Consider the following 17,124-nt stretch of genomic DNA (forward strand, 5'->3'; position numbering starts at 1 on the left):
ATTCTAACCCTACCAAAGAGGCTTTCAGCTCCCTTTGGCTTAGTTGCATTTGTCTTTTCATTGTAGATGAGCTTATTCCAATCTCCATATAATCTCTACCTGTTTAACATGGGACTAAATTTGTGGCCAAAAAAGCCATTAAAGATCCTGGATCAAAATCATCCAGTGACCTTGAAGAGGAAAAAAAAGAATGGAAAAAATAGGGGGATTTTTTTCTGCCCACATAACATAATTTCTGTATGAAATGTTTTAAATCAAGCCAAACTTGAATCTTATTACAACAAGTGCTATAATTGGATCAGGTTGACATTTTTATCAGGCGCTCGCAATGCCCTCATAACGAGGGGGGAAAAATGGATTAGCAATGAATATTTTTTTTGATGGATGACAGCATCCATAAGAAGCTTTTGCCATGTTTAAATCCTTGTCGTTCCCATAGTAATGATATTTTGTGTGCCTGTGTGTGTTAGCGTGTGGGCGGTCAGATGCCCATGTGTGAGGAAGTGTTTAAGAGATGATCTTGGGGGTTTTAACACAACCCTTTATACGGTAGCGACAGTAACGTAAAGCTATCTTCTCCGCCAGCATAGTGGTCCCTGCTGCCAAATTCTGGGAGGCTTCAGACCGTATATCACCATCACACCTCTTCTTCATTTATTTGAACTGGGATGTATTTTCCTCTAATGCTTAATCCCATACACTTGAGAGGGATAGCCTCTGATTGTTGCACGCTTAAAGGTCCACCAACTTTTGCTCATTTTAAAACATTCCCAGACTTCCGATAAATACTTTTAGGCCTTTTTGAAGTAACATAGGGCTCTTTACCTCGAAACCTCACTCAAATCAGCAGCGACTAGAATTTTTCATCATCTATTTAAATTTCCTACTGTACAGTGTACCATCTGAGCTGTGCTGGCTCCTTGCCATGCGAGGAGCACAGAGAATTCCTTGTAGTTTAATATGAGTACACGGCTGTTTCTGCATTTGAACAGAGGGCGGTAGTCCCGAGTCTCGCATCCAAGCCGTCCACTGCCTGGTCCACAAACTACCGGAGAGGAATCGACAAGTCCTCGGGCTGCTTATGAAGCATCTGGCCAAGTGAGTGTTCATAGTTCCTTGGTCATAGTTCAGCCAATCTCCACCCCCTCTCTCTCTCACTCAGTTCTCTCTTTCTGCTCTTCCTGTCTGTCTCCTTATTCTCACTCCACATGCTTTTTCTCTCTCTCTCTCCCTCACTCCCACTCTCTTCACTCCCCCTTCCCTGCTGTCACTCCATCTCTTCTCTGTCTACTCAGTGACTGCTGGGTAAGAAAATTGATGCCACTAGCGTCTCGATTCTTTTTTTCTTTTCTTTTTTTTTTTGCTTTCTCTAAGGTCATTTTGTTGTATATTTAAAGTTGTCGAGGGAGGATTGAGTAGCCTGCCGTACCTGTTCATCATGCTGTTTTGCAGCCCACGGGCGAAACGAAATGAAATAGACCACTCAAATTAAGCCCTCTCTTGAGATTACTGTATACACCCCTGGACAGACCACTATTGTGCATCATTCCATTTGCGAGATTAGATAGGAAGAAAGATTTTAAGAAATAATGTTAGCTAACATTACAAGGTTTTACCTCAGCAAGCTTTTTATAAACTAAATATGAGCAAATTGAAGATAAGTAAATAATCCCTCTTCCCTGAGGCAGTGAAAGTCTGGTGGATCTTATTTCATAGAAACCCGCTGCAGAATCAGGCTGTGGTAAAAAGGCAGCGCTATTGAAATTGAATTTGGATTATCCAGCGTGAAATTCTCCAGACTGGAGAGACTCGAATATTTTTCTGAAGTTGGCGTGTGTGCATGTCCTGCAGGGGAAGGAAGCAAAGCCAGAATTTCACACTCCTATCTGAAATGGTTTCAGAGATGTTATAAATGTGAGTTGTCACCAATGTTTTTGTCTTCAAAGGCATCCTTTGAAGCTATTTAAACTGTCTCTCTGCAGCTGCACTGCATATCATCATATTTGGAGTATGAAATCTCTTCACCTGTCCGTATAACTTTTTCTTCAAATAAAGGTTTTTCCAACTTTTTTTTTTTTCTTGACCACTTAATATAGTTGTACCTACTGAACTCCCAGTTTTGAAATGGATGTAGGTGACATTAAATAAAACTCCAGTCTTTCCTCAATGTAAATATCATTTGGTAAGGTGGTTCATCCCCTGGCCTCTTTACATGTCAGTGTTGGCAATATGATGAAGAGCACTTTTGAGATTAATACATACTCACATTCAGAACACAAAGAGAAAGCTTAATCAATGGCCATGTTGTGTGCTTTTGAAAAGAAAATCTGAAAAAAATATTAATAGAAAGTTCATAGTAATTAAACTTAATTGTAGTGTCTTTTAAGCGTTTTATATACATTTCATATGACACAAAGCATCATACAGTGCTGCAAGGTGTCAGTTTGGCTAATGTCTTTCACATGTACATTAATGAGATGTGAACCAACACTGTAATTACAATTACTAAAGTAAAAAGAAGAGCAAATTATTGAAAGTGTGATTTTTAAAAAATATATGCTTGACTCTGATGCCATCAACAAGTGACAAAACAATAAAAGGGATGTTGTTTAAAGTTTAAAAAAAACAAACAGAACTGATCAGTAATGTGATTGTGAATGGCACTGAGTCAGAGGAAGAGACTCCGCGGTACTTTCAGCTGCTCCCTTATTTCTGCTCCCAAAGGATCAGCACAGCAAATGTATCTGCATATTTGATTTGGCACACATTTTACATGAGATGCCCTTAACCTCACATTTATCAGGCTTGGGACCAGCACTAGGAGTTCACGAACAAGCCGCCCTTCTTTTAGACTAGGTTCGTGTCTCTTGCCAATCTCAAACCAGAAGTCTTTTGGATGTAAGGTGAATGTGTTAACCGCTGCTATGCTCTGAAAGACTACAGGAGCAAATATTTCGGCAGCAGTTTTAAAAATTCTCAAACTAAAATTGCAGAGAATTTGGGCATCTGAAATTAGTAATTACTTTTGGGAGTCACAACCAGAATCTGTAATGGCATGGGGTTACATTAATGCATATAGCAAGGGTGATTTTCATCTGTGAAGGCACCATAATTATTAAAAAGATGTGCACAGATTTTGCTAAACCACAGTCCGTGGCACAGTCCAAAATGAAAGATTCAGGATGCTAAACTGGTTCTACCTACAATCCTACATTGACGAGTCATCCACGAGTCCTTTCCTAACATGGAAAACATTGTACAGTACATGGATACTGGGTCATGTTTGCATTAGTATTCCCCCTGAGTTAATTGAGAAATGTAACAGTGACAAAAAGAGACACCATACGTGTGCACACTGTGCTTCAAGACTTGTTGCCCTTGTGCCCACAAGCATTGTCAACAGTGACGCTAGAGTAGTGTAACTTCACTCTTTAGTTCCATCTGTCACTGTCACTAGAAGCAGTGTCCCTGTGTTTTCGGGCCTGTGTGTGCTTCAGCTGCCCCTTTACTGAATAAGGAATGGCGATTCTAGATGACAAAAGCAAACATTCAAACCTTTCAGTGAGCTGAACAAGATTTGCAGTCTTAATCGTGTGTTTCTATCTGCTAATGTGACTGCATGCAGTTTAGACTTGTGTTGTAGAGAAAATAAGTAAAAGTCACACACGCCAAGTTGGTAAGATTGCAATCGCAACTGTGGCCAGGGCGCTCATACAAACACGAAGCTGACAAGTTCAAACACCATCAGATTAATGGGAAGGAGTGCATGTCTGAAAGGGCCTATTGGCGTCATAATGAAATTACAAATACAAATACAAATAACAAAGAAGGCCCCGCAGCTGAAACCCTATCTCAAGCGAGAAACGTTTTGCTTTTAAAACTACAGCAGTTGGTCTCCTCAGTTCCCAGTCACAGGAGAGCTGCTGGAGTGCAGCAGTAAGCATTGGCCCTGTCCTAACTTTTTGGAATTTGTTGCTGGCATCAAATTCATTATTTTACATTGGGTTTAAAAATGTCTTTGAACTAGCTGTTGCATAGGCCACCGTCTACTAACTTAATGAGCTGGAAGATGAGTGCATCCAGATCTGGGTGGTTTACCACCTCCAGTTTTGAAGGGTAGAAAAAAACTTGTCTTGTGTTCAAGGGCTGTTTTTCAGCCAGTGACTGAGCCTTTATTTAACATTATTTTTGGATTCCCTTTCTCATCTGCTTATGTAACTTTTTGGGGGGGAGGGGGAAATAATGACCCATTACAGTTACGCTACTGGAGCTCTGCCCTTTTTTATTCTTGGACTACCCTGTCTTTGTGAAGTTAAGTTGTTTAGTTGAAATTAAGCGGCTATAATGTGAGTGGTTATTTTCCCCAGCGTGGCGGCACACAGCAAGCAGAATCTGATGACCATGGCCAACCTGGGCGTGGTGTTCGGACCCACATTAATGAGGCCACAGGAGGAGACTGTCGCCGCCATCATGGACCTTAAGTTCCAAAACATTGTGGTGGAAATCCTCATTGAACACCATGAAAAGGTAACACACAGACTTTATGATCTATCATATGCTTAGTGGAGTGCACTCTATAGACTGTATAAGTGTCTACTTATAACACTATCTTCTATATATACTGTGTCTATGGGAATATCCTTCTATTCTATTGTCTTTTTGTGATTGTACACACGTTAACTGCGTTGACCCTTCACATTGAATTCATCCTGCGAGTGCAACATTTTCTATACAACTGTTTTGCAATTTGCAGTCCACAACTATATTCACTAAAACCTAAGCACTGTAGGCAGCGCCAGGTAACAAGTGACAGCACGAAATGAAATCTGAGGTGACATGACATCAGTAAGCTGCTCACAGCACCTTGTTGTTTACCTACCTGTGTGGCGCATAATTACTCGAAACTGACAGATTATAAATGTGCTATTGCAGCAAAAAATGTGTTTGCGAGTCTTTTTTGGAACGGGGCGCTTTATTACTGTTAGAGGTTTTGTGTTTCACTTCCTAAATTATTATTTGGTACTTCTCTGCTGGAACAGAAGTGCACGTACTGTACTATGTCTGACAGAAGAGTTTCATCTGGATCGAATAAGAGTCTCAATTAGGGGAGATGTGATGCTCTTTTCTTCTGCAGGTATTCTTGTTTTTGGTGAGGGTGGTTTATACGTGTACATTGAAAATCTTTTTTTGCTTTCTTGAGCAAGTGTTCTGGCAAAAACATGCATCATACTAGATGATGGGGTAATTTGTGGCTATTGGAAGCTTTTCTCAGTTGACATAGAGCTCAGATAATGAAACATGCTTGGACAGAATACCCTTCACCCAGTTATTGAGGTGCAGAGAAGCTCGATGTTAGTTTAATTTACATATTTTTGTGTGGCTCTCCAATAGGGGGAGCCCTAAGTGCTTCTACCAGAATCAAACACATGGTTTTCTCTTCAATTTCAGCCTTTTGATTACTCCGTAGATTGTTGCACACATTTTATTACATTCAGAAAGGCCTGTCTGAATGCATTTATTTTGGTTGTGAGTTGTTTCATAACCTGTAGTTCACAGGATCATGTAATCTCCCCCAGAATGTCATTAATCGGTGTCAATCCTCAAACGGGGATAATTCTCCGTGTCAGAAGAGAAAAAGGTTTGAGATTAGTTTTCTAATCTGTTTGGAGCAGAGCTGCACTCGCTGCATAGAATCAGATGAAACCGGGAGCTCGTCGTGTTTATTTTCCTTCCAAGCTTCATTAAAATGAAGACGAGGCGTGTTGCGAATAATGTCTCCACCCAAACTCACAAATCTAAAACGGGGTGTGAGAAAATACAGAAAAAACAACACCAGCAAAAACAACACCAGCCAGCCCCGCGCGCACCGCTAGTGTCCTTAGACTGCCTAGAGGTATCCAGCACTGGCCGGCTGATAAAGGATGTAGTGTTAGAATGCAGCAAGAGCATTTTAGAAAGTACAGCATGTTTGAGCAGGGGAAAAGTTGAGCAGACAGACAGACGGGCATTAACTTCCCTCACAGCTGAGTCCCACTCCAGACTGTTGATACCCCCAGATACCAACAGTAGACTCTGCTTTACATTCACCTCCATCTGCAGAGAGAGGCGAGAGGGGAAGAGAGAGGCAGCACAAACTCTCAGCCATATCAGATTTCTCACTTTTTCTATCTGCCTCTCTCCTACAAACTTTTTCTCTCATGCCCCCACCCCCCTCCCCCTCCTCTATCTGCCTCTCCGTTCACACTCTCGCTCACTTTCTCTCTCTCTCCTCTCCCTTCCCTACCTCCCTCCTCTCCTCATCTGTGATCCTTTCTGAGGCTCTGCTGAGACTTCCTCTTCTCTGCAGCCCTATTCTCTTTTAACTCCACATCTGAAGTTTATATGTAAACACGGGCCCAGTGTAAACAGGCTTTGCCAGTTGGCCAGTCCTCCTCAAGTCCAAACCTTGTTTATTTGACTTTGGGTCAGTTTTTTTCGGAGGAGAAACGTCACCTTAACTTAGCCCTGGATTTCTGGATGGGGAAGTGATTATTTATTTATTTAGTTATTTTTTAATTTTTTGGCCACACACACATACACACATGCGCACACACACGCACACGCACACACACACACACACACACACACACACACACACACACACACACACACACACACAAATCTGTTCACATGCAGTTTTTAGGGTCCAATCAATGAGCAGCTCAACTTTTCCTAGGAGAACTTGCTGCTGCTGCAAATATCTTTTTCCATCCACAGCTACATAAAGAGTGTGAGTTTTTCAAAACACATTGGTTCAGTTGAGGACATGCTGCAGCTCAACAGTCTAGGAGTATCTGCACTGTGTATGCTGTGTTTTGCTACAGACTTATTCACATGTGTATTCAGATCTTTACAGATGCTCCCGAGTCATGCCCTCTCTCACCTGCTGCCCCAGTGCTCTGTGCTCCCACGAGGCAGTCCAAGAAAATGAGTCGACAGAATCGGCCTTTGGCTGTCTACAATCCGCAAGCCCTTGACATTCAGAATGGTAAGAGATGTACAAGTTTGTACCTGTATATTTTCACATTTCTTGGTGTGTTAAATGAAAGGTGTTGTGAATGTGTTTAGGAATTTATTTATTTTTTTGCTCTAGAAGTTCAAATGCTCCTCACTTTAGCTGTAAAGCACTATAGTGATTCAGCAAGCATCTCACTTAGCATTTATTCATTTGTAGGGCCCAAGAGGTCTTAAGTGGCAACAAATGAGTAATACCTGCCCTGAGACTTTTAGTAAGTGCAAATGAACTGAACATAAATCTGTTATGCTGGAAAATATTATTTTACTTCCATTTCCATGTGTGGTTATGTGGATACACCACACAGCAGCAACTCAATACATTTAGGCATGTAGATATGGTGAAGATGACCTGCTGAAGCTCAAACCGATAACTTTGATCGTCGCACGGTTGTCGGTGCCAGACAGGCTGGTCTATAGAATATAGCAAAGTATTTCAGAAACTGCTGATCTACTGGGATTTTCCCCACACAGTATCTCTAGAGATTACAGAGATGAAACAAAAAAGAAACTATACAGTGAGGGTAAAAATGTATTGTTGATGTCAATGGAAAATAGCCATACTGTTTCAAGCTGAGAGGAAGGCAACAGTAACTACTGGTTACAACCAAAGTATGCAGAAGAGCATCTCGGAATGCACAACTCATTAAGTCATGAAGCAGATGGCCTGTAGCAGCAAAAGACCACGCTGGATGTCGGTCCTAAGCTACGAACAGGAAACCAAGGCTACTGCTGGACCAAAATGGAAAACTATATAGACTTTCCTGGTCTGATGAGTCTCGATTTCTGTTGCAGTATTCAGATGATAGGGTCAGAATTTAGTGCAAACAACATGAAAGCATAGAGCCGGCCTGGCTTGTATCAGTGGTTCGAACTGGTAGTAGTGCAGTGGTGCAAATAATATTTTCTTGACACATTTTGGGCCAACTAGTACCAAATGACCATCATTCAAAAAGTCACTGTTTAGCTTAGTATGGCTGCTGACTGTGTCTATGCCTTTATGACCACAGCGTGCCCATCTCCTGATGGCTGCTTCCAGGAGGATAACGCACCACGCCACAAAGCTCAAATCGTCTCAAACTGATTTCTTTTACATGACGATGAGTTCACTGTACCCAAATGGCCTCTACAGTAGGGCTGGGCCATATCATACCGTTCACGGTAATACCGGTATAATGTTGGGCAACGATAAGAAAATGAAATATCGCAATATATTATGGGTAAAACGCGCAGTGCCTTTGTTTTCATACGCACATGGCGGAAAAAGCATGGCGGAGAATGAGAAGGTCGAAAGCGGATCGTTGAGTGAAACAGATGAACCAGAATTGGTTTGTAAAAATGCTGCAACTTCAGTGATGTGGAACTTGTTTAGCTTTCGTCCGTCAGATACACAACAAAGCACTATTTTTGGTAGAGCATGCTAGCTTAAAATCAATCCTTTGATTTTTCTGAAAATCGACAGTGCCCCTTATAATCCCGTGTGCCTTATGTATGAACTCTGGTTGTGTTTACTGACCTCGAAACGATTTTATGTCGTACACGGCGCTCGAAAATCTGTCAAATGTTTTAGTACGACTTTGCTAAGCTACAAAGCCGCACCACTTGATGGATTGTCGCAGCATTACAGCTATCGTAGGCAGGAGCCTCACGGAGTGATACGTACTTTGCTTCAACATAATATTACCGTATTGTGTGTGTTTAACCTCTTTTTAAGTTTTGTGGATATTATACATGGTTATGCTGAGGATATGTCAGCCAATTTCCACTGGAAATGCCTTTTGGTTAAACTGTCAGCAAGGAATTTGCACTGTTACATTTTTATATAACTTTAATGCACATAAAAAACAGCTGCTTGTTTAAGTGAAAATACATTGATGGGGTTTTTTTTGCACTAACAAAGTTGTGGAGTTGTAAAGTATTTTGTCTAGTGTCAATTATATCGTCAGTTATATCGTTATCGCAAATTTTCAAATGTATATCGTGATAAATATTTTTGGTCATATCGCCCTGCTCTACTCTACAGTCACCAGATCTCAGTTCAATAGAGCGTCTTGAGGATGTGCAGCCAAAAGAATTTTCTGCAAATTTGTGACGCTATCATGTCAATATGGACCAAAACCTCTGAGGAATGTTTTCAGCACTTTGTTGAATCTATGCAGCAAAAAATTAAGACAGTTCTGACGGAAAAAGGGGGTCCACGCTGGTTCTAGGTCTACACAAGGAAGCTGCCAGTTGAGATTCTGTTGGGGGGCAATTTAAAATCCAACATGTATTGTCTTAAAGAACCTGAAAAGGGAAAACTTTAGTGCTAATTTATTTTAGTGCTAATTTGTACACTCACTCTCTAACATATTTTGTGCATTAATTATCATAATAGAGTGTTGCCAGGTTGTGAGGTGCACCAAAGAGGTTAGGCTTTATGTAATACAGTGTTGTTGAACAGAAACACAAAGTCAAAATATCCAGAATTATCATGAAGTCGAATCAGCATCTTTCTAATGGGGGGTTTAAACAAAAACTAAACATTATCACTGTCGGATGCATTCAGGCAACAATATTAGTATCCATTAGTTTGAGGTGGGTGTAACAAATAAACTGGCAACTAAGTGTATTTACCGCTGATCCCTGCTGAGCTCTAAATCACTCACTCTGTCTGTTCCCTTATGAGTGCTATGCAGAATAACAGTGTCTACAGATGACACACTAAACTTAATCACCTTCTTTCTCTAATACTGTTTGAAGGGATTTGCATCTGGGTCTTGTCTGTGTTTTTGTTTACTTAAAAATTTACTTTCTCTAAAGATTGACTGGGAGACTGCAGCATAAGAGAGTCCCACTCTGGTACATCAGGAGAGCTGGTCACCTGACCCACTGACCCAAACACTCTAACTCTAGCAGTTTCTGATCCACAGCCAGTTAAATCCCCCCCCCCACCCCCCCACCCCAACAATACCAAAGGAGTCTAAATCTGCTTACCAGATTGCCTCTCTTTGTCTCCCTTGTGCTAGCTTTTACTGTGGAGTATTTTAATATCAGGGATGAAAGGCATAATCCTTTTTTAACCTTTGTGTCTTTTATATGGGTCCCACATAATAAGAGTAAAAGCAATTTAAGAATGCTGAAGTGGGTAAGAGAGAGCAGTGTTTATGTATGCGTGTGACTCTTCTTATGAGTCTATGTGCCGTGCTGGGTGTCTGATATCCTCGCAGATGTGACGGCACGCCATGCGTAAAGAGGTGCATTAATCAGAGTATTTGTGTCAGGAAGCTTTCCAACAACTATGGTTTACAAGGCTCTTATTCTCAAGATGATTACAGAATACTTGCATGTTTGTTACTGATTTAATTAAAATGTAAAAGGTGCTAAAGATTTAGCTGCCAGTTTATTACTGTTGGGTGTGTTTTGCTTTTTTAATATTTATTTCATCAGATGTGATCTTTTTCTTAGAGCACTTTACAAAAAAATGTACTGTCAAAATCTGTAGATAAAATTATATAATAATGCATAAAATAAATTGAACTCATTCTCATTATAAAGTGGTCTCAAGTTTAATCAATAGATTTTTTTTAACTTTTAACTTTAACTTTTTTCCACTAGAGAAGCTTTGCATGATTTACAGTATAAATTAATCTTTGGTGCAGACCCTCAGGCCATCTTCTGTCTCTTACAACCAGATTTATATCCTGACATCACCACCTTCTAAGCAAACTTTATTTTGATGAGTTTCCACCTCTAAACAAAAGACTTGAACAGTAGGCTAGCAAAAATATTCTGCTCACATCTAGTGCTGCGTATAGGAAGAAAGTTGTAACAACAATAGCTTCATTTTTCAGCATGACAATGATCCCAAACAGACTGCCGGCGCAGTAAAAGCATACTTGGATAGAAAAACTCACAGTGTAACACTGTTGGTCATCGATTGGCCTCCCCAGAGCTCAGGCCTCAATATTATTGAAGCAGTGTGGGATCATCTTGAGAGAACAGTGCCAGCAGCCAACATCCAAAGAAGAGCTTTGAATGTCCTTCAAGAAGCCTGGAGAACTATTCCTGAAGCAGCTGCCTAAGAAAGATCAGGCTGTGTTCATACCAAATATTGACTTTCAAGTTCATTATAAATGTACAAACTCTGTTTTTGGCCTATATATTGTACTTCCATGTATGTTTGCACATGTTTCAATAAATCACTGCACACATTTCCTATTTTATTAGCAAAATCTAAAGAAATGAGGGTGGCTCAAGAGTTTATCACTGTACTGTACATAAAGCCAGTTCTTAGACATTTTCATAATTGATGTATTTATTGGGGGAAAGATAAATGTTGTATTTATTGGTTTTGTTTTGTGTTTTTTTTTTTTTTTTTTTTACATTTATCCTTTTGTGCCTCCCTCATCTCCTAAAAGCACAATCTTTACGTCACAGTAAAAGTGAAAAACAAGAGCTCGGCTCTCCCAGCTGTCTCTTAGGTTCCTGTCTATGACTTCGCAAGTGTAACACTGCGAACAACACAAACTTGGTTGTAAGTCTCGCCTGCTTTGACAGCAGTTTGATTTACAAAGTCCCTTGTGATGCAGGATTGTTTTCATGTGTTGATAAATTATTCATCTGTTTTATCGTCGGCGAGCTTGAGCAGACTGAACCTTTTACCGTTGACTAAAATTATTTAAAAAGATGTAATTAACTCAAACAAACACATGTTAATTGTTTATCCCAGTGTCAACAGCGGGAGACAGTTCCAGCCCAGCTCCAGATGAGACATCAATGGGCAGCAATGAATCTGTATCATCGCAGTCATCATCAGCCTCGGCCTCAGAGGTGAATATGGAGAAGAGTGACCACGCCCCTCTTAATGCCAGCCTCTCCTCAGGCAGCAACTCCGGGTGAGTTCTTCACTAAGTCTCAAATCGATATGTCGCATGCGGGCGCTCAGAATGCATGTTTGTGAGGTGAGATCTTCAGCTATCAGGCCACAAATGAAAATGATTTCAAATTAGTAGTGCTTCACGTCAAGTTATCCCATTCTCAAAGGTAAACTCTGTTTTTGATAACTAATGTTTGATTAGAGTGTTTTCTAATTAACTGGTCTTTGCTTCCAAAGCACAGCTGTTAGTCTGGTAATCAGTCTTTGGGCCAATTTCCTCTCACTTAATGTACTGATTCATTTAACATATGAATCGTTGAACTTCTCAGAAGTGTAGGGGATGATTCAGAGGAAAAGGCAAACTCCAAATAAGAGAGAAGGACATTATTTTAATTGTAGGCTTTTTATTCACTTGCATTTTGTATTGACGTGGTTACTGTGATTCTGTGAGAACCTGTTCTTATGTATATTCATATTCTTTTTAGTCTCTTGTTAGTGTTTTTGGAGCAGAAATCTTCCATTAAATCAATTGGATTTTAGGTTTTTTGTCTTCCAGTTCAAACCGGTGTAGTTTAATCAGACCATCGGGGATTCGATGCTCCCCTCGTCCAGTTTGAAAACGTCCTTAGAAAAGCACATCTTTTAGCAACATGTTAGCGTTTGATTCAGGGCACCGTTGGTCATCCTCAGCTGACAGAAAATTGAAATTCCCTTTCACGCCCTTTCAGTTTTGCATCATCTGGCTCGACAGTAACTTTGATGCACACTTGCGGAGTAAAATGAAGAATGAAATACTTTGAATATTAGCGCACATATTTCAACAAGAACCTGAGAATAGCGTCTCCAGGCCAAAACTCCAGCGACTTCTTCCTGTGGACATTATTAAAAAGGAAATTCATGTAAACACTTTGGGTTTCATTCATCATGGGAAGCAGTTGCACTTTTCTGCACTTAGCAGCTGCATCTCAGCTCCCTCTTTACCACTCTGGGCAAAAAGCATACTTGGCAAGATAAAACAATCATTATTAATAATGCACACTTACCTGTTTTTGAACATTGTGAATCGTGGAAAACGAGCATCTCAGTTCTCGTGTGAATCACGCGTTTGCTAACCTGTAATGCACATTACGCAGTTGCCATTTTTGAGTTTAATTAAATAACAGATTATTCAAGGTAAAGTGGAATTAATTATTGGAGTGTCAGCCCCATTGTTCTTGCTATTAATCTTTTGTACTAGATGGGAAATGCATTAATAGCTGGAATGCATTGCCATGCCTCTCTCTCTCTCTCCCTCGCTGGCTTCTCCTTTCTGTCCTCACTGCTAAGTCCTTGGTCCTTTTTGTTGTTTTCAGCCTATGACTTGTCTTGAATGCTGATGTGAGAGATGAATTATTGGGTTATGCTGCAGATGTTAGACTCTCTGCTGTGTCATGTCTACACATTCACCTTGGAATAGACTTGTCTTTTTTTCCCTCATTCACTGTCCCTCTCTCCTTTTCCATCAGCTGAAAAGAGTTGTAAAATAAAAACAAATCCTCCTCACACCTTGACAGAGGACAATGTGATTCTTCTCTCTGTGACCTCTGTGGGTGCCTGCCTGCCTGTGAGTGTAGGCATGTTTAGTTTTTTTTTCTAAGTTGCAGGATTAGACAGACAAGGCTCTATAGCCCTTATGTAACCAACTCTATTTTTTTCCCCTGTGGGTATTTTATTTATTAATTTTTTTGTGCTTTCCCACATATGTGGCATCATGTTGGAGGACGGAAGGAGCAACCAGGAGGAGGTCGTAAATCTCAGCTCTTATTTGTTTGGGAGACAGGTGGCCGTGCGTTGGCCGTGTAAATCGTATTGACATTGGGGAGATATTCATCTTGTTTACCCTTATAGCCGCAGCCCCTGTCCCTTTATGAAGACTTGCGCCATATGTCACAGGGTGTCGCCCTGGCTTTGTTCGCTCATAAATCTTAGCATGTGAGATGGTAGAGACCTGTTAGCACAGCAGCTCTCTGGCGTGGAACCCAGGGATTCGGCGTGAGTCGTAGCCAAAAAGAGCAGTAGGGATGGCAATTGCTGCATTACTTCCAGCCACTCTCAGAAATGTGTTATCTGCTCTCTGGCGTGCTCAAAGGCGCACCTGGAAAGCAACATATTTTAGTCTCTGTCCTGCAGCATGGCAAAAATCTGCATGGTCATACAAAAAAAAATGCATCCTGACTCACTGTATCATACAGTAACTCTTTGTGGGCATTTGCACGATTTATCTTCTCTGTCTACTTCCATGTCTTGCCTCATTTCTCCTCTTCCTGAATTCACTCACAGCTTCTCCCAGCGGCTCGGTTGCCCGAAGTGCTGCCCAATGAGGTTACATTTTCTGGCCTTTTTTTTGTTTTGTTTTTTTGGCCTCCTTCTATCTCTGTGCTGCTGCCCCACCTCCAGCCCTCCAAGCCTCCCACTGGCAGACAGCTGTGGATCATAAAATGGTGGATCAGAGCTTATTTCCTGCCCACCCAAACTGGAGATTGCTGGGCGAGCAGCTCGGCTATAGGTCTGATCCCACTTTCTACTAGAAACAGTACTAAATCCCACCGCTGCCTTTCGTCCTTTGGTAGAAAGACGGTCGATAGCCCCGCTCATCCCCATGTTAGCTCCACGCCAGGATCAACAAGGCTTGGATCCTCCAGGCTGAAATTCCTGCAGTAATGAGAAGCAGCAGCCCTCTGCTGTGCAATGCGTGATAACGTGTGATAACCCCGATGTTTATAACGATAAACCAGAAGACCTCCAGGTGCTGTTCACTTTGAAATTCCGTGTTTGCAATATTGTTTGAGTTTGATATAATGATGCCCTTTAGTTTTTACAATATGCCCTCTGCTCAATATAATATACATACACATCCTCACAACTTGAAACTTAATACTCTTAAAGAAAACTCTTGTGATAAATATTACCGGCATCTGAAAGGGGATTTTCATCCAGGCCTTTCATGCACTGCATTTTCAAGTCCCTATTTACTGTATTTAATCATCTTTACAGAAAAAGCTTAGCTAGGCCTGTGACGGGTAAAAAACAACGAAGAGCAATTCATGCTCGATGCTATTTTTGCTGAAGAGAAACGGTAAACGATTTCCCTCGCTTTGGCTTAGCTGTAATTGTGAAAGCAATTTTTGGATAAATCCATTTACCTCTGATGTATTTAACAAGTTTCTAGGGCAGCCATGTGGCGTTCCCTGATTTCCCTAACTGTTTATTCTGTTATTATTATTTAGATATCTGTTTATTTTAAAGATCTTCACAGAGCTGCATAATCCTCTTCCCAGCTGTGAGAAACAGTCAGACAGATCATTTAACTTTTCTGAAATATGTGGATGTTGACATTTTCTCCTTTCAATATCATCTACTTTTGGATATGGCGTGTATGTGAGTGAGTTCACCTGCTGGTGGGTCAAGTGTTGGCGCTCCTCGGCTCTCCTCTCTTTTGGCTTCGACCCAGGCGGACAGTGGTTGTGCCTGGGACCAGGTTAATGAGTGGATTTGCTGCACTGCAGCGCACTGTCCCCCATGCTGATGTGGAGCAGCTGAGCACCACAGTGGCCCCACACTGCTGCAGAGCTATAAATCACCCACAGTCAGGCCAGGCCCAAACAGAACAGCCACCGCTGGGGATGGACAAGAGCACTGAGAGAAGCAGGGGAAGAAATGAGGGAAGAAACCAACTACGGGAGGCGAGGGGGTGGCGTGGGACGAAAACGTGAGCACAGCGCTGTGTTCACCTCCACCTTTGTCCACATAACATCCCCAGCCATGTTCTCCCTTAAGGCTATCTCTCCCCCCACCCCTGCTAGTGCCAACGTAACCACTATTCACAACATCCTCTCAACCTCCAGCCCCTCCCCAGCTGCTCCCTCTAATTGCCTTTATTAACGTCTCTATGGGAGCGGCAGCTAGGAGCAATTTGCTCATTATGTGCTGTATTAGCACTGGCCCTGGGGCAGGCATGGAGCACAGAGGGATGCCTGGCTGAGACTCCTGCTCTCCTCTGCTGCACTCTCCCTTTATCAGGACCCCTACCTCAGTCCTTCAGGTCGGCCATAGATTTCTTGGCCCTGACAACGAGTGTAAAGCACAGCTACTACTGCAACAGATAAAACTACAGTCAACGTGTGACTGTGCAGAACCTGCGCTCACTACTGTAGGTACAGGTTTTACCAAGAAAAGAAATGCATAATGGCCTGAGAACATCTTCACGGGGTACACACACAAAAATCAGCTCAAAATGGTGACGTTAACTAATTAAAGTTTTCCTTCTGATTTTGCTATATTGTATATCTAAATGTTATATTTAATGGAATCTGGTGAAATAAAATTTAATTGATCGGTATATGTTTAGTTTACACCAAGCACATTTTCCTTACCCAAAATTTGCATTTGAGTAAATAAACCTTTGAGTTCATATATTTCAATTGCATGTATATTATAATGCTGCGTGAACAAGAACATTAATGCTGGTATCGTGTTGTTTTCATGGAAATGTGACCCCATGCTATAGTGTATTATGCCAACATTACTGTATGTATAAGATGTCCTTAGCCTTAATCTGCATTCTTTTTGATGGCCAGCAGGGGGTGACTCTTCTAGTTGCAAAACCAAGTGATTGTACAGAAGCCTGTGGTTACATGAGCCTACTTCTCTTTTGATTTATGACCTCACTAAACGCTAATTCTAAGTCTAAATGTTTCATTTTGTTCTTTATGGTTGAATTAAGAATTAAATAAACTATAAATTGTGCAATATTCCAGTCAGAGACGTCCCTTTCTCATAGTGTTCAAAAAAAAAAAGTCGTCAGCGGCTAAAAATCCAAAGATCCAAAGAGGGAAACCGATGGGTTACATAATGCTGACCATAATTTCAGTCAGTAGACGACACTATGGAATCTGTGGTGACTAAGCTGCTCTGTTTTATTTGCAGATCTGCCACAGCAGCAGCCTCCTGCTCTGCTCCTGGATCGTCAGGAGAGCGTCAAACTGCTGCTACCAAGGCTACTTCAGACAAAGAAAGGCAAGAGGAAAGGTAAGACAGGGCTCTTTGCTAGTTTCTTCTCTAATTTCGTAATTGCAGTTGGCCTCTCTTCCGTGCTGTTTTGTCTGAATTGTTCACTATCACGCTCGCATCATGTTTGAATGTCATGCGGAAAAATTCTTTCGCTCTCTTTTCCT

The 17,124-nt window shown here is 41.3% G+C and overlaps 1 protein-coding gene across 2 annotated transcripts in view; it reads left to right on the forward strand.

Annotated features, from left to right (window-relative positions):
- The window catches only part of arhgap10 (Rho GTPase activating protein 10), a 51,869-nt gene that overhangs the window by 28,764 nt on the left and 5,981 nt on the right, over nt 1–17,124 (forward strand). For both annotated transcript variants that reach the window (XM_084931643.1, XM_084931645.1), the window contains exons 17-21: nt 993–1,098; nt 4,368–4,527; nt 6,886–7,027; nt 11,765–11,930; nt 16,877–16,978. In XM_084931643.1, the coding sequence (XP_084787769.1) occupies nt 993–1,098; nt 4,368–4,527; nt 6,886–7,027; nt 11,765–11,930; nt 16,877–16,978 (676 nt within the window). The remainder of the gene's footprint in view (nt 1–992; nt 1,099–4,367; nt 4,528–6,885; nt 7,028–11,764; nt 11,931–16,876; nt 16,979–17,124) is intronic.

Source organism: Perissodus microlepis, chromosome 6, assembly GCF_051167445.1.
Source record: "Perissodus microlepis isolate ML-2025 ecotype Zambia chromosome 6, ASM5116744v1, whole genome shotgun sequence".
Classification (NCBI taxonomy): domain Eukaryota; kingdom Metazoa; phylum Chordata; class Actinopteri; order Cichliformes; family Cichlidae; genus Perissodus; species Perissodus microlepis.